Here is a 23394-nt window from a genome sequence, read left to right on the forward strand (position 1 = left end):
CTCCGATAGTTGCAGGTATGACTGGAGAATGCACCTCCGCCTGTTTCCTACAAAATGGTGGTGCATTTTCTGTACCGATGGGAGAATGGAAAGACAGGGAGAATCTCAAATGGTTTTACTCAATGCCTCGTGTCCTCTCATCTCCTCCTTTTGAAAAAGGTCACAGGTAATCAATGATAGGAGTCTTGGAGTGTGCTTGAATGAAATGAGACTTTCCTTCTCAACTAGCTTGTCATCAGTCACATGACATTTACAGAGAAGGAAACCCGTAATACATGTGTAAAGTGGTCAGAATAAATGCAGCTAGTTGTGCTAGACATTTCATAGATAAAAGGATAAGTAGTGTATCATTTCTAAATGTGTGCCTGCTTTTTTCCTCTGATTAAACAACAGCTGATTCAAAGGGGGTGTGGCAAATTTCCAAACTCTTCTGTGGAGGATATGAGTACAGTGCACTTCGGTATCCACAGATGGGGGTAATGGAGGACGGGAGCAAACTCCCATGTTCGCCTACTAACGAATTGAGTCTTCTTGACCACTTGGCCACTTATCGGTTTCCAGGTCACGGAGGAGGACAGACTTTTCCCCAATTGAGAATCTACCCTTGATTCCTTGCATCCTCACTCCTTGCCTCCTCCTTAACTCCCATTGGATGAAAAGGTCAGGGATCCATTCCCTATGACCTTCTCATCCAATGGGTTTTGAGAAGGAGGTGAGGAGACAGGACGTGAATAAACCAAGAATTGAAATCGAGATTCTCCAAGAGACAGATGCTGTTTATTCAAATCAGCTTGTGGCTGAGTGGACTAGGAGACAGCTGGTTTGGTGGCTGTGGGGACTAGGAGACAGCTGGTTTGGTGGCTGAGTGGACTAGGAGACAGCTGGTTTGGTGGCTGAGTGGACTAGGAGACAGCTGGTTTGGTGGCTGTGTGGAGTGGACTAGGAGACAGCTGGTTTGGTGGCTGTGGGGACTAGGAGACAGCTGGTTTGGTGGCTGAGTGGACTAGGAGACAGCTGGTTTGGTGGCTGAGTGGACTAGGAGACAGCTGGTTTGGTGGCTGTGGGGACTAGGAGACAGCTGGTTTGGTGGCTGAGTGGACTAGGAGACAGCTGGTTTGGTGGCTGAGTGGACTAGGAGACAGCTGGTTTGGTGGCTGAGTGGACTAGGAGACAGCTGGTTTGGTAGCTGAGTGGACTAGGAGACAGCTGGTTTGGTGGCTGAGTGGACTAGGAGACAGCTGGTTTAGTGGCTGAGTGGACTAGGAGACAGCTGGTTTGGTGGCTGTGGGGACTAGGAGACTGCTGGTTTGGTGGCTGAGTGGACTAGGAGACAGCTGGTTTGGTTGCTGAGTGGACTAGGAGACAGCCAGTAAAGGTAATCCTTGTGTTTTTATTGTGGCTTGAATATTTATTACATTCATACACACTAACTACCTTTTTAGCGTCTATTCATGAAGGTATCTTTTGTTAAGAGCCCCGATGCTTGTCCTGAACATCGCTTGCCGAACGGTTTTGGAATCATAAGAAACATATCTTTCATATCAGAGAGAAATAATCATCATAAAAAATGCTGAATTACTGCACATCTTTATAGAGTTAGGGTTAGTGTTCCCACACGGCCATATCTCCATGTTACAGCACTTGTATACGGAAGACAATCTGAAGATAGAGGCGACCACCTGTGCTAATTAGCTATCTAGTGTGCGCGAACACCTGTGTGTACGCGTAACTAGGGAGGAAGTGTAGTTTGTTGGCTGGAGACACAGCCGTATGGATCTGTGCAAACCTGCTACAGTAAGTCTACCTTGTTTATTTGATAGCTTATTTCTCGCTCATATGACATTTAAATTCCATATGTTTCGAAAGCAATGATTTGTTGATATTTCTCAGTGTTAAAACAGAGTGTTGGGATTGTACTTCACATGGTTCCACCAGTAAGTGATGCTTATAGCCCAGAACCCTTGAGATGAGGCAGAATGCCTTATTTAATGCTGTGGGCTCTTGATAGCAAATTTATTACATGAAGAACCATGCAGAGAATAGTGCCATTTTTTGGGGACAAACACACGTGAGGTTCCATGTTTCAGGTTTTATTACAGAATAAATATGTATTTATCATAGACATAGTGTATTTATTTCATACATGATTCTTTATTTAAACCTAGATTAGCTGACATTTCAGCATGGTCCTTCAAGGTTACCATGGCAAAGAAATAGAGTAGTCCCCATACTGCACCACAGAACTCTGTGTCACAAATGGCACCATGTTCCCTATGTAGTGCACTACTTTACCATAGTGCATTACTTTCGACCAGAGCGCTGCATGTGTACGGCAAGGGTGGCAACCCTATTCCTGGAGGGCCGCTAGTTGTTCCAACTAGGCACCACCCCTGACCATCTGAGATAATTGATCAGTTCAGTGATGGCCAAAATTCAACACACTTGGTCTTCCAGGTTGGTGTGCAATAACAAAGTTGAAAACTTGTTTCCTTTCACAGATATTACAGTTTTAAAGATGATCTGGGCCTGGGTTGATCTCAGGCTTGACCTTCTCATCCACTGTGTTCAAAGACCACTGGAAGGTAAAGGCATGATTGTTTCTGACAGACCAACCGATCTGACCTTTATAGGTCTTGACCCTGGCTGGATTGGGTTGTGTTGTTTTGTTTGGGCTATGTCTGATCTGATGAATGACAATATTGATAGATTCACTATTCATTTAATTGAATAGATATTGCTATATTACATTTGCCAAAGTTTTGGTCTTATCATAAATGCTTGGACATTTGAGATAATTTTTTGCATGAATCTCCTTGCCGATATTGCTGAAAATATATTATATTGTTTGCAAAACTGTAATGCGCTCAATATCTACTCCTGTGTCTTATTCGAATCAGTATAATTTCCTATAGCCAACTTTGCTTTTAGGCTCTCTCATATCCATGACTTTGTTATTCCGATATTCTCATCATGGGCTCAGAGAAACACCTGCTGCTCGAGCCCTGATAGCTCTCTAAGCGTCAGGTTTCCGTAGCAACAGGTCCTTCACCGAGGCTTCCGGTGTTGTCTCACATGTCCAAAGAAAACATTGTAGCTATCCTTTTTAAATTGGAAACATATGACTCCATGTACTTTTGCAACTAACCATCATTCGAAGTGTGCTGCTGCAACATGTTCAACTGAGGGTGAGCATACACGTATGTGATAATTGTGTATTGAACGACGCGCGAAACTAAATTGGTGAGCAGGGAGCTCGAACATAGAGGCGCAGGCAGCAGATGGCCCTGTGTGTCGTCAGATTATATCCTAGTTAAACCCAGGGCCTTGAGCATTTCTAGAGCGGGGGCAGACGTGGTGGCTGTTGCTGAAATAGTCTACGGTTACTTTGTGTACATTATAATTGCGAATAAATGAATGCATGTAGCCAGGCACTATCATGGCCGTGCCGTAATTGCCTCCACTCGCCATAGGCTATAGTTGGTGATTGGAGAATAGCAATTATGTCCTCCTTGTGCGAACTGCGACGACGTCGTAGTTTAATAAAAATGTATTGGCTACCAAATTCATCTTACGAGTGGTAAAATATAATGTGTTATTAACTGTAGAAAACAAACGCATTCTTGACATTGTCTAAGTCTACAGAATGGGAGCGCCTGTGACTCATTATATTCTTCACAGTCTATTCTAGATTCTAGAGACGATGGTACTATACACCGTTGGCACTTGAAATGTATCACCAGAGAACACACCAGTATCCACCAATAATTCGATCATCAGACCTATGTATGAAATGTGTGAATGACACATGCCATGGACAAGGTTAGTCTTTGAGTCCTACGTTTTCATAGGGGGATGTCATAAGCAAATCATGTCAAGTAGAGGTACAGGTTCCTGGATGTGTAACTTGCACTTCTTATTGATAGCCTACACACGTAGCATACAGTATGGTCTCATACACTGTAATTAAAGCAGTCAATTAGAGGTATAAACGATAGAATGAAAGCCTGTAATAAGTCAATGCTTTTGGGTGGTTTAAGAAATAATCATCAGGATTTATGGGTGTTCCAGATAATTGGATTGATCCGGGAGATCAATAGTGAAATGATATAAATGCATCCCAAATTCTATCCCCTGTGTAGTGCACCATTAACCAGAGCCCTATGGGATACCCAATGCGTCCTAGTCAAAAGTAGTGCACTATAGAGGGAATAGGTAGCCATTTGGGACAGAAGCTATATACATGTCTATTTAACAGCTTCTTCATCATCATATTCCTCAGTGCTCTGCATTGACCTGCAACCTTTCTGCTGGAAATGGAGGGAGGGAGGAGAGGGAAAGAACGTGCAGGAGGGAGGGAGGGAGGAGAGGGAAAGAACGTGCAGGAGGGAGGGAGGGAGGAGAGGGAAAGAACGTGCAGGAGGGAGGGAGGAGAGGGAAAGAACGTGCAGGAGGCCTTTGAATGTACAGTGTGTGTGCCTGTGTGAATCCATAGGCCTGTAACACACTTGCAAATCATTGTCATTTATTTTGCTGATCCTTAGTGAGACTCTTCCTTGCTTTTCATACGTGACGAATGCAACTGTCAGCAAACCGACAAGTCAATAAGTGTTTTGATGTCAGTGTTCAGAGAGACAATTCCTCCTCAACAAGTGATTTATGTGATCGGGAGCTTGCCAGTGTGAAATGCAAGATTGTATTACTGTTACTGGCTGACCTTATATCAAACTAAACTAAACAGCTGGTTGATTTGTCAGACAGTTATTTGGTTTGGTTTCTTTGGCTGACTGGCTGGCTGGCTGACTGGCTGACTGGATGGAGTGTGACCTCTGACTGACTGGCTGGCTGACTGGCTGACTGAATGGAGTGTGACCTCTGGCTGACTGAATGGAGTGTGACCTCTGGCTGGCTGACTGGATGGAGTGTGACCTCTGGCTGACTGGCTGGCTGACTGGATGGAGTGTGACCTCTGACTGACTGACTGGCTGGCTGACTGGCTGACTGGATGGAGTGTGACCTCTGGCTGGCTGACTGGCTGACTGGATGGAGTGTGACCTCTGACTGACTGGCTGGCTGACTGGATGGAGTGTGACCTCTGACTGATTATAGTCGGACTAAACCAGGCATCACGTCTCATTCCTGGAAAAAGGTTTGTTGGGACTCCTTTGCCCAGAGGGGGCAGCTCATCAGACCTGAGACATCTTGTCCCCAGGGCTGCAGCATTCCTCATCCTTTTTTCTACATTTTTTTAATTGCTTCCTGGCTACACAAATACAGAATGAATTGTGATTGATCTACATTCCATTATTGATAAGCTTCAGGTTTACAACTATCCCTGATTTTCACTGTTCCTACACAGCTCTTGACTACTAATCAGATGTGTGGGATCGTTGGTGATAATTAGTAGGCCTACATTATTTCATGGTTTCATTTTCTCTTAGGCTGGCGTGTGACCTCTGACTGACTGTAGTCAGACTAAACCAGGCATCACGTCTCATTCCTGGAAAAAGGTTTGTTGTGACTCCTTTGCCCAGAGGGGGCAGCTCATCAGACCTGAGGGAGATCTTGTCCCCAGGCAAGAAAGCTACAGAATTCTTTCTTTCTTTGAATCCAGTTTTTCCTCTATTTAACATGGGAAACAAAGCATCTTTGAAAATCATTTCCAGGATGGTAAAACATTTTTAGTGTTAACTTAAATGACTAAAACCAGATGGAGCAATATGTTTTTTAAATAAGATCATCTTTGACAACTCATCGAAATAAAAACTAGGCAGGGAGAATCTAAAATTAAAAAAATGTAATGGCATGGGGCTCCTATTGATTTGTTATGTTTGAGTCAGTCAGATAGCATAAGAACAAGGCACAAGCCATGACAAAATGTGTAGAATTGCAGGAAATGTTCTTTCAAACTTAAACGTGTTCTCTCTGCCTCATGGCAAAATGTGTAGATTTGCAGGACATTTGCTTTCAAACTTACATGTTCTCTCTGCCTCATGGCAAAATGTGTAGATTTGCAGGACATTTGCTTTCAAACTTAAACGTGTTCTCTCTGCCTCATGGCAAAATGTGTAGATTTGCAGGACATTTGCTTTCAAACTTAAACATGTTCTCTCTGCCTCATGGCAAAATGTGTAGATTTGCAGGAAGTTAGCTAACTTTTCCAACATTGGGGAAACACTGGAATTGCTTATTTTTCCTGAATTTGTTTACCATTGACATGGCATTTATTCACAATATAGCTTAGCCTGTATTTTGACAACCAATCAAATGTTTGGGATTAATTTTTTGGCCTATTTGATTGGTTTATTTTTTCTGTGGTACACCAGTGGAGGGATTCCAGGTGGAAAAACAAACGGTCACAGTATTGATCTACAGTATTAGCTTGCAACATGTTTTACATTCTCCCCCCATGTTTTAACTAATGTTAAACCTCAATATTTTGTGGTGTACATTTTCTCTCACTTCCATTAGATCACAGCTTACATCATGTGTCGTCCTCAGCATCTGGAAGATTTTCTCATGTCTAAACCCTTTGGAAGAACTGATACAGGCAATTCTATTTCCATGTGATAAATTAGCACAAGCAAGTGTCTCTTGCGAGCGAGGGATGGGGAAAGAGAAATGGAGAGCAAGGAAAGAAAATAAAGAATAGGAGAGAGAGAGATTTACCAATACTGTGTTATTGATCCGTTGGCCTCAGCACATGTGTGATTGTCATCCTATTATCCATGCTACGCCAAGCTGACAGTATCTCTGTGAGACCATTAGATGCCCCTCTTCACCCCCCCCCCCCCCCCCCCTCCCTCCCTCAGCCTCTCCTCGTTACTCCGCTCTCCCATGAGTCAGCCAATGTCATCCTGATTAGAGCTGGGTGATATGGACACTAAATACACATCGCGAGAAATGTAACTATTTTGCTGGATAACAATGAATACAACATGAAGAAAAGAAATGTAATTGATAAGTGCAACCACTTTACGTTAGTGACGGGGCTCTAGACACGTTGTTTTCCAGTGCCAACTAAGATAACTGAGATGGAGATTTAAAAAATGAAGCTAACAAATCCAGGGAATATATGATTGATATGTTGATGTACAAAATGTAAAAATAGGATCCAGGGGCCTCATGTTCACTGCATGAGTATGTGGACAGCTGCTCATCGAACATCTCATTCCAAAATGATGGGCATTAATATGGAGTTGGTCCCCCCTTTGCTGCTATAACAGCCTCCACTCTTCTGGGAAGGCTTTCCACTAGATGTTGGAACATTGCTGCAGGGACTTGCTTCCATTCAGCCACAAGCATTAGTGAGGTCGGGCACTGATGTTGTGCGATTAGGCCTGGCTCGCATTCGGTGCTCCAATTAATCCCAAAGGTGTTTGATGGAGTTCAGCCGTGCAGACCAGGCAAGTTCTTACACACTGATCTTGACAAACCATTTCTGTATGGACCTGGCTTTGTGCTTGGGGGCGTTGTCATGCTGAAACAGGAAAGAGCCTTCCCCAAACTGTCGCCACAAATTTAGAAGCACAGAATTGTCTAGAATGTCATTGTAGTATGCTGTAGTGTTAAGATTTCCCTTCACAGGATCTCAGAGGCCTAGCCCAAACCATGAAAAACAGCCCCTGACCTTTTTTTCCTCCTCCACCAAACTTTACAGTGACAATATGCATCCGCCAAACCCAGATTCGTCCGTCGGCCTGCCAGATGGTGAAGCGTGATTCATCACTCCAGATAACAAGTTTCCACTGCACCAGAATCCAATGGCGGCGAGCTTTACACCACTCCAGCCGACACTTGACATTGCGCATGGTGATCTTCGAGTTTTATGCGTCTGCTCAGCCATGTAAACCAATTTCATGAAACTCCCGACGAACAGTTATTGTGCTGACGTTGCTTCCAGAGACAGTTTGGAACTCGGTAGTGAGTGTTGCAACCGAGGACAATGTTTTTTACATGCTACACGCTACAACGGGTTGAGCTCTAGTAGGGCAGAAATTTGATGAACTGACTTGTTTGAAAGGTGGCATCCTATAATGGTGTCACATTGAAAGTCACTGAGCTCTTCAGTAAGGCCGTTCTACTGCCAATGTTTGTCTATGGAGATTGCATGGCGGTGTATTTCCATTGTGAATTCATGCAACATATCTTGACATCTTGATATATAATTTGACCACATCAGTGCATTTGTTACGATAATAATCCATATGAAGTACAGTCATTTGTTAAGTTAAGGTACGTGTGAAAGTGTAACCGTTGTTTCACTGAGATAATGGGAAATCAAATGAGATGGCAGATCTTGCTCTGTTGGAAAATTTGGCAAACGCTGCATTTTGCAGAGAGTGCATTTTTAGAGACGGGTGGGACTTTTTTTTTTGCAGGAGGTACAGATTGGTTCATCAGATATCATTTCCCAAAACCAATCTTAAGAATCTTTGCGAGGATTTAAGACCTTCTTTAGAAAGGCGAACCCATGCCGTTTCGGTGAACATCAAAGTGCTATCCACCCTTTGGTTTTTGGCAACGGGCACTTTTCAGCTGGAGCTTGCTGATCGACATCTCACATCCCCCGATGTGCCAATGTTTTATGTTCTGGATGCAAAATGAACTGAGAACATTTCCATACACCATCAGGGAAAACCTAGTCAGTTGTATAACTGAATGCATTCAACTGTGATGTGTCTTCCCTCTGCATTTAACCCAACCCCTCTGAATTAGAGAGGTGCGTGGGGGCTGGCTTAATTGACATTCACGGCCATTTGTGATACAGCCTGGAATTGAACCAGGGTCTGTAGTGACAGCTCTAGCACTGAGATGCAATGCCTTTAGACCGCTGTGCCACTCGGGAGCCCTTTACATGTTGCGTTTATATTTTTGCTCTGTATATATTTTCCATTGCTAAGGCAACGTGAATTGTCCTAATGGTCCTCTGTAGCTATGTTTTCATTTTTATTGGTCAAACCACAACTGAGGGAGCCAAATAAAACCTTTTGGATGTACTCAATCTCTGGCATGAGCACCTATATTTTGGTTGCGCTGCTGTAGGCTATTTCATGGTACGGCATTGTATATATTCCCCATGGCCTTTTAAAGGGATGATTTTGACCATATATGGTAAATTGGGGGCGTTTCGAAATGCAAATAGCCAAGGTCACACGCGTGCACTAAGGTTGAGAACAATTGGTATTTATCAACAGTTTTACCGCTGTGCATATGATTGTTTGATAAATTACACTTTTTCTATGTGTACGAACATTCAAAATTATTTTTGTTAGTAGTATTTTAGAATAGTTTCGATGCAATATGAGGCCCCAGAATGATCATTTAAAAAATATCTTCAGGGAATTTGCCGACATCCTTGTGCATATTGACCTATAGGCTCTATTATACACCACGTGAGGAAGTGGGAACATAAATATTATGTTGTTGCTATATATCTATTAGCCATGTAGGCTAATTGATGAATCTATCAGTAAATGTAGGCTAATGTTCTAAAAACCGTTCCAGAGCTAGGCCTAGGCTACTTGATATAGGCCTATTCACTGCAAATGGTGCTCTCCACTCACCAAAACCATACTACAGCCTACTCTGGTTGTAAAGTGGTGCCATGAACTCTGTTAAGAGGTGAGAAATACATAATATACTCGCAGAAAGCTGTGACTGTCCTCTCTGTAACTAGAATGACAGTAGTTGCTATGAAAACTGTATTTGTTCCCAATAGCATTTTGAGTAATGGTCATATGCTTGTGCTTCTCAGAATGCAGCTCTCCCTCCTCCGTGTCACAGTGGGAAGAGGGGTGAGAGTGGCTCGCCCACACAACAGCCGACAGCCAAACAGGGCCAGGCACACACTTTCATAGCAGGAATCAACATAATGTATAGGCTATTACTGTTGACTAGATAATGGTTCTACAACAATCTACTGGAACGTTGGGTAGCATTGCTTCGGTAAGAGGAAGGCAATGTCGGTCATTTTCGGTTTATCTCCCCCCGAGGTCACTCTTCTACAGACTACCATGCCCTCTTCAATTCATCCCCTTACCCCTCTCGCCTTGTTATTTGGGTTACCTCTTCTTCTCCTCCTCTCCCCATGCATCGCCCAATTTCATCCTTGTGTGAACAGAAGGAGAACTCAGAGACTACCTCTTCATCTGGGTTCTATCATATCTAGAAAGTAGTGGTCTGTGTTCCAAATGGCACCCTACAGTATTCCTTACACAGTGCACTACTTTTGACCAGAGCCCTATGGACCCTGGTCAATGGAAGGGCACTATTTAGGAAACAGAGTGCTATTTGGGGTGTGGCCATGGTTCTTTAGACCAGGCCTGTTGCATGAATACAATCTCTCAGCCCTTTTCATACATCAATATTATGACATGTGCCCCTGTGCTTGAATTTGAATATCAATCATAGAGCACTCTTCAAGCTTGTTGCTCCTTCTCACTGGTAATGTAAAACCTCATTTCACATCTCATAATGGTAAATAAGGACTCGGTGCAAACGCGTTACCTACGCAGGCTGAGACATTGAGCATAGAGTTGTTGTTTAATTCAAATATGCTTATTGGATACAGATTTTACAGCAAAGGTTGGATGATAGAAACATTTTTTCTCCTGCATTAGCTTAATTTACCCATGAAATCATCCAAGATGAAAGTGTATTGCCTTGCCTCCTAATTCTGAAACTGATATTCATGGTGGTTTTCATGGTAACGGACCTGTCTCTTGACTAAATGTATCATCTGGTGAGTTTAATGAAAGATGATACCTGTCAGATCTGGGTTCAGATAATATTTGTTTTCTTTCAAATACTTCAGGTGTGCTTCATGGATCTTGCTTGGCACAATGGATTAGTCCCAAAAGCGCACATGTGACCCATTTGGCTCTCCAGACAGGCTTAATCAAACACAAAGTATTTGAAAGGAAAACAAATACTATTTGTACCCAGGTCTGGAATAATACCCATCATGTATTTAATTATAGTCCTGGGTGTTACTCTGACATTTACTTCAAAGAAAACCTCCCAGGCTGATAATTAGGCTAGGATCTGATACCTCAGTATGTCTGACAGTTCCTGTTGACAACATGGATACTCCCCAAATAGAGCCCCACAGTGGAGGTGTCATAATGCCCATAAAACCTAGTGGTCAAACAAGGAAAGCTTTTCAATAGTTTTTTTCCATAGGGGAGTTTAGAAACATTTAAATAAAGGCTGTGTTTTGTGTATTCTTACCCTGGTGTGACGTTTTGCTAAACATGTCGATCTCTCTAGGACAAGGTGACTTTTAGCAATATAGTCGCCTGTATTTAGTCTCATAATCCAAAATGCTAATTATCGTCAAAGTAGACATCACGCAAGACTACAAATCCCAGTACAGTGATATCTAACAATACACAACAATACACACACATCTAAAAAGTTAAATAAGAAATATTAGGATGAGAAATGTCGAAGTCCGGAGTATAAATGTTATGGGATGAATAGACAATATGGACAATATATGGATAGAATATGTAGTATATTTGAAGAATAGTATATGTACAGCAATAGTTAAATAGGATCTGCACGTCATCTCCAGCTGAAGCCTTTGCTAAACAGGTATTGTGTCAATGTAAAACTTGCACAAGACAGTTGACAGCATTGTCAAGTTAAAGAAATGTAGCCCATTTATTCATTACTACATTTAGCTAACATTAGATAGTTCATCCAGAGATTCTTACCTTTGCTTCAATTTGGTAGTCTTGTCCAGATCACCATGGTATTTGTAGTTCTTTATGATAGGACATTAGCAGCAAATGAGCATTTTATTTTTTGGGATAAATACAGGCGACTATATTGATAAAAGTCACCTTGTCCTAGAGAGATTTACATTATTATTAATACAGGGTAAACCGACACGAAACACAGCTCTTATTTTAAGTGTTTCTAAAATCCACTATGGGAAAAATTTGTGGTGGAAAAACAATTGGAACCATTTCCCTGTTTGACTGCTAGGTGTTATGGGTATTATGACTCATACTGTGGTACTCTATGGCACTCTTTTTTTCAACTACTGTACTAATGTTGACCAGGGCCCATGGGGGTAGGTCCCTTGTTAGGGAAAAGGGTGCCATTTGGGAGACAGCCTATGTTTCCAGTTGTGGTTTCCTTTTTGCTTGTTCAGCAATCATGAGCCTCTGATTACATAGTAATTAACCTCCACACGTATAGAGATTATTCTTCCTACTATAGAAACACAGTAAAACAATTATACTGTCCAGTCTCGTTATTATTGGTCTATTACCCAATATAATAAATATTATTTTAATTATGGCAACATAGTTGATTTGTTTATGAATACAAATAAATGTACAGTATTTATACAATCTTTGCATAGTAAAGGACAGCTGGATTTGTCTTTATCCACAGTAAAGCTGGGTTATCAGTACAGACTTTCCATGCTCTTTTCTTTACCTCCCTCCCAAACGACTGTACCGTGAGAGAGATGGTGAGCTGAGGAACACAATGTCATCGTTCCTTCCTTATCTAATTCCGTTTATCAACCAATTAATTATTAGAATCAGGTGCACTTTATTAGGGTTGGAGTGAATCCCTACAGGACAGTAGCTCTCCAGGAACAGGGTTAGAGAACCCCGTTATAAACAATTGCAAATTGTTAATCAAGGAAGGTTGTTGATGGTAATGCCCTGCCCTGCCCCAATACTGGTGGTTGATGATGGTACTGCTCCAGGCCTGGTTGTTGATGATGGTACTGCTCCAGGCCTGGTTGTTGATGATGGTACCGCTCCAGTACAGGTTGTTGATGATGGTACTGCCCTGCTCCAGGCCTGGTTGTTGATGATGGTACTACCCTTCTCCAGACCTGGTTGTTGATGATGGTACTGCTCCAGTCCTGGTTGTTGATGGTGGTAGTGCTCCAGGCTTTGTTGTTGATGATGGTACTGCTACAGGCCTGGTTGTTGATGATGGTACTGCTACAGGCCTGGTTGTTGATGATGGTACTTCTCCAGGCCGGGTTGTTGATGATGGTACTGCTCCAGGCCTGGTTGTTGATGATGGTACTGCTCCAGGCCTGGTTGTTGATGATGGTACTGCTCCAGTCCTGGTTGTTGATGACGGTATTGCTCCAGTCCTGGTTGTTGATGACGGTATTGCTCCAGGCCTGGTTGTTGATGATGGTACTGCTCCAGACCTGGTTGTTGATGATGGTACTGCTCCAGGCCTGGTTGTTGATGATGGTACTGCTCCAGGCCTGGTTGTTGATGATGGTACTGCTCCAATCCTGGTTGTTGATGATGGTATTGCTCCAGGCCTGGTTGTTGATGATGGTACTGCCCTTCCCCAGACCTGGTTGTTGATGATGGTACTGCCCTGCTCCAGGCCTGGTTGTTGATGTTGGTACTGCTCCAGGCCTGGTTGTTGATGATGGTACTTCTCCAGGCCTGGTTGTTGATGATGGTACTGATCCAGTCCTGGTTGTTGATGATGGTATTGCTCCAGGCCTGGTTGTTGATGATGGTACTGCTCCAGGCCTGGTTGTTGATGATGGTACTGCCCTTCTCCAGACCTGGATGTTGATGATGGTACTGCTCCTGCTCTGGTTGTTGATGATGGTACCGCTCCAGTCCAGGTTGTTGATGATGGTACTGCCCTGCTCCAGGCCTGGTTGTTGATGATGGTACTTCTCCAGGCCTGGTTGTTGATGATGGTATTGCTCCAGGCCTGGTTGTTGATGATGGTCCTGCTCCAGACCTGGTTGTTGATGATGGTACTGCTCCAGGCCTGGTTGTTGATGATGGTACCGCTCCAGTCCAGGTTGTTGATGATGGTACTGCCCTGCTCCAGGCCTGGTTGTTGATGATGGTACTTCTCCAGTCCTGGTTGTTGATGATGGTATTGCTCCAGGCCTGGTTGTTGATGATGGTACTGCTCCAGGCCTGGTTGTTGATGATGGTACTGCTCCAGGCCTGGTTGTTGATGATGGTACTGCTCCAGGCCTGGTTGTTGATGATGGTACTTCTCCAGGCCTGGTTGTTGATGATGGTACTGCTCCAGTCCTGGTTGTTGATGATGGTACTGCTCCAGTCCTGGTTGTTGATGATGGTATTGCTCCAGGCCTGGTTGTTGATGATGGTACTGCTACAGGCCTGGTTGTTTTTGATGGTACTGCTGCAGTCCTGGTTGTTGATGATGGTACTGCTCCATCTTGTTGTTGATGATGGTACTGCTCCAGGCCTGGTTGTTGATGATGGTACTGCTCCAGGCCTGGTTGTTGATGATGGTACTGCCCTGCTCCAGGCCTGGTTGTTGATGATGGTACTGCCCTTCTCCAGACCTGGTTGTTGATGATGGTACCGCTCCGGGCCTGGTTGTTGATGATGGTACTTCTCCAGGCCTGGTTGTTGATGATGGTACTGCTCCAGTCCTGGTTGTTGATGATGGTACTGCTCCAGGCCTGGTTGTTGATGATGGTACTGCTCCAGGCCTGGTTGTTGATGATGGTACTGCTCCAGGCCTGGTTGTTGATGATGGTACTGCTACAGGCCTGGTTGTTGATGATGGTACTGCTACAGGCCTGGTTGTTGATGATGGTACTGCTACAGGCCTGGTTGTTGATGATGGTACTGCTACAGGCCTGGTTGTTGATGATGGTACTGCTACAGGCCTGGTTGTTGATGATGGTACTGCTACAGGCCTGGTTGTTGATGATGGTACTGCTACAGGCCTGGTTGTTGATGATGGTACTGTACTGCTCCAGGCCTGGTTGTTGATGATGGTACTGCTCCAGGCCTGCTTGTTGATGATGGTACTGCTCCAGGCCTGGTTGTTGATGATGGTACTGCTACAGGGCTGCTGCACTGGAAGGTTCTCTCTTTCTTCTGTCTTCCTTTTTCTTTCACTGTCATTCTCCTTTCTGTAACTCTCTAACTGTCTGTCTGGTCTGTCTGGTCTGGTCAGGAGTGAGTCTGCTATCCATACTACAGTGTAACGTTTCAGAAAGGATAACACTTCAATGGGATGGCTATAGATGGGAAAGGATTGTGATATGGTTTCATATACAAGGACACCATGTTTAAACTGGAAACATGGTTCATTATTGATAGAGATAACTACAGTATGTCCAGCATTGTCACCATGTCATTGTAATTGACTACAGTACGCTCGCATGATTGTTCCTCATTGCTTTACAATCATACAATGTGGATAAAACAACCGTTGATAGAAATACAATGTATTCAGGTCAAAGGGATCTTTGCCAATGCAAAGCAGGAACAATCCCTCTCCAGACAGCTTGCTCTGTCAAACAGTGTAGGGCGCTACCGACTTCCCTACAAAGCATTCAGGCACAATACCCTCCCCAATCTCATTGACTTTATCACTCCCCCTTGTATTGATACTACTGCTCCGTGTATTCACACTTCTCTATGTATTACTTTATCACCAGGCAGTTATTCATATCAGTCATTGTGAGTCAGACAGATCTGACAGTGGGAATGTGCAGTTACAGTAACACTGGGGGATGGGTGTCTCAAATGACACCCTATTCCCTACATAGTGCACTACTTCTGACCAGGGCCCATATGGTGTCATTTGGGACGTAGAAAGGGCTTTTTTATCTCTACTCCCTAGTTCTTTTATCTGGAGTACACGGGTTAGAGAAGGTCCTAGGGGAGAGAGACAACTGCTTCTGGTTTAACTCATCTCACATGCTTGACACTGAGGGATCTGTCTGTGTGTGTCTGTGTGTGTGTGAGCGAGAGAGGAAATATTTTATCTGACGCTGTCACTGGTTGTATAAACCTCAGGGAAATGAGGCTATGTGACATTCTCGGTGGTCAGCAGCAGTACAACTCATACCTGGGTTAAAATACTATTTGAAATTATTTCAAATACTTTATCTGTGCTTAATTGAGCTCTACTTGCTAATAGAAGAGTCCAAAAACTGTCAACCCGCCTTTCCCATCTCTCGCTCCAGACAGACTAGTGCTTATATAATAGTAAACAACTGATGGTAAAGTCACTGCAGTGTTAACTATACATGTAGCCTGCAACGTCAGAACTGACTGACTTAAACTTGATTGTATATTTTGAGGATTAGGACTGTCATTCAAAATGTTGTCATGTTGACACAAAATGGTTTAGACTAAAACTTAACTAGTTTAGTTGACGTTCACATTGTTGGAAGTCCAGGCAGTATAAACATATTTTTTTAATTACATTTACATTTTTCATCAGCAGCATCATTCAAGGTTGTCATATTGACAGAAAATATTATATTTTTGATTTGATTTTAGCTAATCAAACTCTTACTTGTTTTGTCTTTAGGTTGGTGTGTTGCCATGACGTTCATCAAGCCTCCTCCATTGGACCTCTGACTTTATCAGACAGGAATTTGATTACATCTCTTTTACCCTGAACATTCCTCAAATTAAATGTCTTCAGGAATGCTCTGAAGACCTGTACGAAAGCTCTGAAGACCTGTACGAAAGCTCTGAAGACCTGTACGAAAGCTCTGAAGACCTGTACGAAAGCTCTGAAGACCTGTACGAAAGCTCTGAAGACCTGTACGAAAGCTCTGAATACCTGTACGAAAGCTCTGAAGACCTGTACGAAAGCTCTGAAGACCTGTACGAAAGCTCTGAAGACCTGTACGAAAGCGAATAGGGAAGCACCAAAAGGGAGAAACTTAAAAATGCAGAGGCTATCATTTCACATCATCGCTGTCATAATAAGCTATTTTCTCAATGGCTGCATAGTTGTTCACAGCCAGACAGTCTGCAACCGACTAGCCAATCTGGAATGGCACCTACAACCACAAACTGCTCAAGGTGAAATGGACACTCATGGAAAACATCTGTGATAGTATGGTCCAATGTTGGGGTGATCAAGAAAGGACAGAGACCCAAAAGTCAGATGTTCCGCCAACTTGGAACTTACCTCAGATTTGTCCTCTAGAGGTGCAGTTTGGCGTCAAGCTGTTTGTTTCTATTGATGCCACTCTGGATTTATACGGTATCAGGATCCTCAATGTGTCAAAGGAGGACTTTGAAAGTTGTTCCACTGCACCACAGTCACAAGACCAGTTTCTCTGTTCCGATGACGTTATGAATGCGTCTAGGCAGGTCCAACCTAAGTGGCTTCTCCCGGGCCTTCATTATTTCATAGCTTCGCATGAGGGGAATTCACAGCTCTGCAAGCTGGGTCTTCGTCTCAACGTCTCTGTGAAGGAACAACAGTGTCAAAGCAGCCCACTAGTGCGACTCTGCTCCGGGAACGGTATTTGTAGGACAAGCTTTTGGGAAGACGGAGCGTACCGCTGTCAGTGCCGCCAGCATTACTCTGGAAAGTTCTGTGAGAAGTTTGATGCGTGTTTGGAAAACCCATGTGAGAACGAAGGAGTCTGTGTAAGCAATGGTACGACAGATCACATCCACGCAACGTATAAGTGTCTGTGCCCTCCACATTTTACAGGTGAGGAATACAACTAAGAATTATGACTTTGTTACTACTGTTATGTTTTTAAAGGGGCATTCTGCAGTTCAAACGACAACCAAGCCCCCCCCCCCCTTCCCCCGCCACAGATACACTATATATACCGGTAGTCCAAAAATGCATGTTGCTCTTGTTAAGGCTAGGGCAGAATACTGCCCCCGTTGGTGAAATGCGTGCCCATAGTAAACAGAAAAAAAATCTGTAAAAAATTGCTAATATATGCATATAATAAATATTATTGAATAGAAAACACTCTAAAGCTTCTAAAACCGTTTAAATTATGTCTGTAAGTAAAGCAGAACTCTCAGGGCACTCATTCTCCCAAACTCTCTCTTGTCATCCAAAACGTTGGCCCAACTTTGACGTCATCGCCCCCACCCTTCCCAAGCACCTACGGTCCTGGGAACACTTCCTATGCCTTCAGCGCGGTGTCCGCTTTCAATGGGGCTTCTCATTGTGTGATTCGCGCGCTCACGAGATTAATGACGGGCCGAATCCTTTCGGTCGCGCAAGAATACAGGTTACTCTCTCTCTCATTTTTTTGCCATGACCTTCTATGTAAACCGTGATTTATGGATATAATTAGCATATTATTGAAAAAAACATAAATGTACTGTATAACATGTCCTATTCCTGTCATCTGATGAAGATTTTCAAAAGGTTAGTGAATTATTTTACTTTTAATCCTGCTTTTGTGATTGCATCTATTGTTTTACAAAATGGCTATGTAAATTAGCCTATCTTTGGTGGTGGTTTGACATAAATATGTGCTATGTTTTCGCCGTAAAACATTTTAGAAATCTGACTTGGTGGCTAGATGAACAAGGTGTTTATCTTTCATTTGAGCTATTGGACTTGTTAATGTGTGGAGGTTAAATATTTCTAAGAATATTTTTTGCGTTCTGTGTCAGTTGAGCAGTGGGGGGAGGTGCCCTAGCGGGACGTGTGGTGCCAAGTGCTACTTTGTGAAAATGTTAAAGTTGCAAACTCATCTCTCCTTGCAGTGGATTTATTTAACCAATGTTTTGGCCAAATAGCCTTCATCAGGGTTTGATGCTTTACTTTACACCCTGTACTCATCCACCAAATGCTAAACTCAATGGATTGTTGTACCTTCAATTACTATAAATGCGAAAATAAATTGCTCTCGTTAATTAAATCTGCCGTGACAGAATCCACCTACCTACCTGGAGGCTAAGTCTGTGTCCCAAATGGCAACCTATTCCCTACATTGTGGGCTCTGGTAAAAAAATAGTGCACTATATCGAGAATAGGATGCAATTTGGAACATAACCCTAATGTCACAACCCTATTGCTTGGAGATACTTCCATATTATTTATCTATCATAATTACTAGTTCTCATCTAGCTTAATGCATTTATTTCAAGAATATCCAGATTCCGTCCCAAACTGCACCCTTTTCCCTTCATAGTACACATAGGGCTCTGGTCAAAAGTAGTGCACATCATTGGGAAAAGGGTGCTATTTGGTATGTAGACACAGATACCCTATAGGCTATTTATGTGAACAATATTTTCTTCCAGGACTTTATTTTGTGTTAATCACCATAATTATTTCTGGAATGGGTTTTTGTACCACTTGAATGCATTCTTAGTTACTTTACGTCCTCTCTACCATTTTCATTTAGATTTGATTCCTTCTCTCACCATGTCTTTGTCAATAAACGATGGCTCTCAAACGTTGTTTAAACATTGGCTCTGAAGACTTAGGAGCCAACTTGTCATGTTTGTCATCACAAGTCATCTGAATCATGAAATGAACACGGTTATCATTAGAAATGCATTATGCAGTAACTAACTAACTTTGTGCAATGGGGCCACCGTAAGTGAGTTTCGATGTAGACTTTCAAGCTGCAATGATGTCTTTCAATTTAATTTAATTTCCAGAATCTGCATAGTTAATTACTGTTGGTAATTGTTGACCCTACGTTTCTTCAAATAAAAAACAATAGATTGAATCTATAGGAATAAAATACTGTAGATTGAATCTATAGGAATAAAATACTGTAGATTGAATCTATAGGAATAAAATACTATAGATCCAATCTACACGAATAAAATACTATAGATCCAATCTACACAAATGTAGAATCTAGATACTTATCTAAACCATTTTGTTAATTTAAAATTATTCATAGTTCATGCTTTATCTTTTCCCTCAGGGGCTAACTGCTCTGATGTGATTGGACGAGAGAACTGCGATAGATTTTGTCGTAATGGAACGTGTCTCCAAGTTTCACCTTTCTCCTTCAAATGTGTGTGTTACACAGGACAACCAGGTAAGGAACCACAGTATTATTCTGTTCTGCATGGGTTACAATCCCTGCTACAGTGTTGGATTTAAAATCAATCACGAACGTACAGTACAGGGGGTAGCCTGCCTTAGGGAAGGGCAACAATGACATGTATTCTTGTTTAGAACAGCCTACATCTGGTAAGCGCAACAATCACATGTAGTCTTGTTTATAACAGCCTGCTTCTACATCTGTATTGCTTGCTGTTTGGGGGTTTAGGCTGGGTTTCTGTATAGCATTTTGTGACATCGGCTGATGTTAAAAGGGCTCTATAAATATATGTAATTGATTGATCTGGTAAGGGCAACAATGACATGAACTCTTGTTTATGACACACTGATTGCATCTATGGGCCATGGGTCCTGGTGAAAGTAGTGTACTCCATAGGGAATAGGGTGCCATTTGTTCACAACACACGGCTGCTACCTTACCCTTTAGGTAGATCGTGAGCCTCATAATGAGCCTCATTTTCTCCAGTAACAGTACAGTTATGTTAATGATGGTCTCTCACAAATGGATTACAAAAAGTTGTACCAACCAGCGCTTCCTAGTTCTTGGCCTGGATAATGGTCTCTAGGCATGCGTCCCAAATGGCACCCTATTCCCTTTATAGTGCACTACTTTTGACAAGTGGTTCCCTTGAATAGGGAATAGGGTGCCATTTGTGACGCAGCCTAGCTAAAGCAGGGGCCTTATGATGGACTTTCTGCTGTAACAAACTCCAGGTGGCCTTCCAACTTGATTCATTGTTTTTGTTTTCGCGTGCAATTTGTCCAGGCAACACTCGGGAAATCTCCTACCTGTATACCTTCCCTCTGAGCTGTGCTGGGCTGCAGTCCTCGCTGCAGAGGCTTTAAGGCTGATTATTTGGGTGCTTGTATTCTCAAGGTTACACTGTTATTATTTATATAGCTATCTCACTAAGCCAGTTATAGAAACATACTGTGCTTTTGATTTGTTGAAATAACAGCTCAGAGAAATACAGTAGTGGATAACTATTCTGAATGTCATAGGGGAGAACGGTGAGGAACAGTACCAGACAGTGAGATGTCTTTCATTTCTGCAGAGTTGTACAATAATTGTGTCCCTGGTTGGAGCATTATGCAGAGATCTACAGTGTTCTAGAAGTCAGTCAAACCTGTAGTTTCAGACTGATCTATGGAAGTAAAACTGATGTTCAGATGCCATGGGACGGGGATGGTCTCGCTCTAATCATGAAGTTAGTCCGTAGTGGGCACCTCAAACCCAGGTTTAGATTACTACTGGACTCTGGTCTGTAGACCACTTAGTACAGGTGTCCTATCTTCATTTGACTAGTCTCACAGCAAGAAAATAATCCTGCAGCAACAGAACATTAATTATTATGTGGATTATAATGAATGCACAATTTTGTAGAAGTTGATCCATAGTTCGTTAGGGCAAATCAAGTCTGACCTTTTTAAAGTTGAAATTACAAACTTCAGAAGCCTGGAATACACAAGTTTGCATTTCCTGCTGGACAGGAACATTATCTGTGACCACAGAGTGATCAAATTAAGATAGCACACCTAAATGAAGCAATGCATTGACACTACTTGGAATGCCCCTTACAGTGCGCAGACTATTAATATGTAAGTACATCCGTTGTCATCACTATTCAACTACATTTAGTGATGTAGTGGAACGTAAAACACAGTTGAAAGTACAGTACCAGTCAAAGGTTTGGACACACCGACTCATTCTAGGGTTTTTCTTTATTTTTACTATTTTCTACATTGTAGAATAATAGTGAAGACATCAAATCTATGAAGTAACACATATGGAATCATGTAGTAACCCCCAAAAAGTGTTAAACAAATCAAAATGCACTACCATTCAAAAATTTTTTGGTCCATTTAAAATAACATACATTTGATCAGAAAAAAGTGTTGACATTGGTAATGTTGTAAATGACTATTGTAGCTGGAAACGTCTGACTTTTTAATTTAACCCCCCCCCCCCCCATTTCGTGGTATCCAATTGGTAGTGGTTACAGTCTTTGCTGCAGCTCCCATAGGGACTTGGGAGAGGCGAAGGTCGAGAGCCATGCGTCCTCCGAGACACAAGCCAACCAAGCCACACTGCTTCTTGACACAATGCACATCCAACCCGGAAGCCAGCCGCACCAATGTATCGGAGAAAATACCGTACAACTGGCGACCTGGTCAGCATGCACTGCACCCAGCCCAGCACAGGAGTCGCTAGTGTGCGACAAGACAAGGATATCCCTGCCGGCCAATGCCCTCCCAATCCCGGATGACGCTGGGCCAATTGTGCGCAGCCCCATGGACCTCCTGGCCGCGGCCGGTTGCGACAGAGCCTGGGCTCAAACCCAGAGTCTCTGGTGGCACAGCTAGCACTGCGATGCAGTGCCTTAGACTACTGCGCCACCCAGGAGGCCAGGCTGAATTTGAATGGAATATCTACATAGGCGTACAGAGGCCCATTATCAGCAACCATCACTCCTGTGTTCCAATGGCACGTTGTGTTAGCTAATCCAAGTTTATCCTCTTAAAAGGCTAATTGATCATTAGAAAACCCTTTTATATTAGCACAGCTGAAAACTGTGTGCTGATTAAAGGAGCAATAAAACTGGCCTTTAGACTAGTTGAGTATCTGTAGCTTCAGCATTTGTGGGTTTGATTACAAGCTCAAAATGGCCAGAAACAAATAACTTTCTTCTGAAACTCGTCAGTCTATTCTTGTTCTGAGAAATTAAGGCTCTTCCATGTGAGAAATTGTCATGAAACTGAAGATCTCGTATAGCGCTGTGTACTACACTCTTCACAGAACAGCACAAACTGGCTCTAACCAGAATGGGAAGAGGAATGGGAGGCCCCGGTGCACAACTGAGCAAGAGGACAAGTACATTAGAGTATGTAGTTGAGAAACAGGCACCTCACAAGTCCTCAACTGGCAGCTTCATTAAATAGTACCCACAAAACACCAGTCTCAACGTCAACAGTGAAGAGGCGACTCCAGGATGCTGGCCAACTAGGCAAAGTTGCGAAGAAAAAGCCATATCTCAGACTAGCCAATAGAAATAAAATATTAAGATGGGCAAAAGAACACGGACACTGGACAGAGGAATATTGGAAAAAAGTGTTATGGATAGACGAATGTAAGTTTGAGATGTTCGGATCACGAAGAAGAACATTCGTGAGACAGAAAAAATGCTGAGTGCTTGACGCCATCTGTCAAGCATGGTGGAGGCAATGTGATGGTCTGGGGGTGCTTTGGTGGTAAAGTGGGAGATTTGTACAGGGTAAAAGGGATCTTGAAGAAGGAAGGCTATCACTCCATTTTGCAACGCCATGCCATACCCTGTGGACAGCGCTTAATTGTAGCCAATTTCCTCCTACAACAGGACAATGACCCAAAGCACAGCTCCAAGCTATGCAATAACTATTTAGGGAAGAAGCAGTCAGCTGGTTTTCTGTCTATAATGGAGTGGCCAGCACAGTCACTGAAACTCAACCCTTTTGAGCTGTTGTGGGAGCAGCTTGACCGTATGGTACGTAGGAAGTGCCCATCAAGCCAATCCAACTTGTGGGAGGTGCTTCAGGGAGCAT

At 42.9% G+C, this 23394-nt stretch overlaps 1 protein-coding gene across 1 annotated transcript in view; it reads left to right on the forward strand.

Annotated features, from left to right (window-relative positions):
- Positions 1-3019: 3019 nt before the first annotated feature.
- The window catches only part of eys (eyes shut homolog), a 171646-nt gene continuing 151271 nt past the window's right edge, over positions 3020-23394 (forward strand). The window contains exons 1-3 of the mRNA XM_031813047.1: positions 3020-3185; positions 16324-17469; positions 19673-19789. Coding sequence (XP_031668907.1) covers positions 16842-17469; positions 19673-19789 — 745 coding nt within the window. The 5' untranslated portion in view covers positions 3020-3185; positions 16324-16841. The remainder of the gene's footprint in view (positions 3186-16323; positions 17470-19672; positions 19790-23394) is intronic.

The sequence above is a fragment of the Oncorhynchus kisutch genome, unplaced genomic scaffold (assembly GCF_002021735.2).
Source record: "Oncorhynchus kisutch isolate 150728-3 unplaced genomic scaffold, Okis_V2 Okis04b-Okis11a_hom, whole genome shotgun sequence".
Taxonomy (NCBI): Eukaryota; Metazoa; Chordata; class Actinopteri; order Salmoniformes; family Salmonidae; genus Oncorhynchus; species Oncorhynchus kisutch.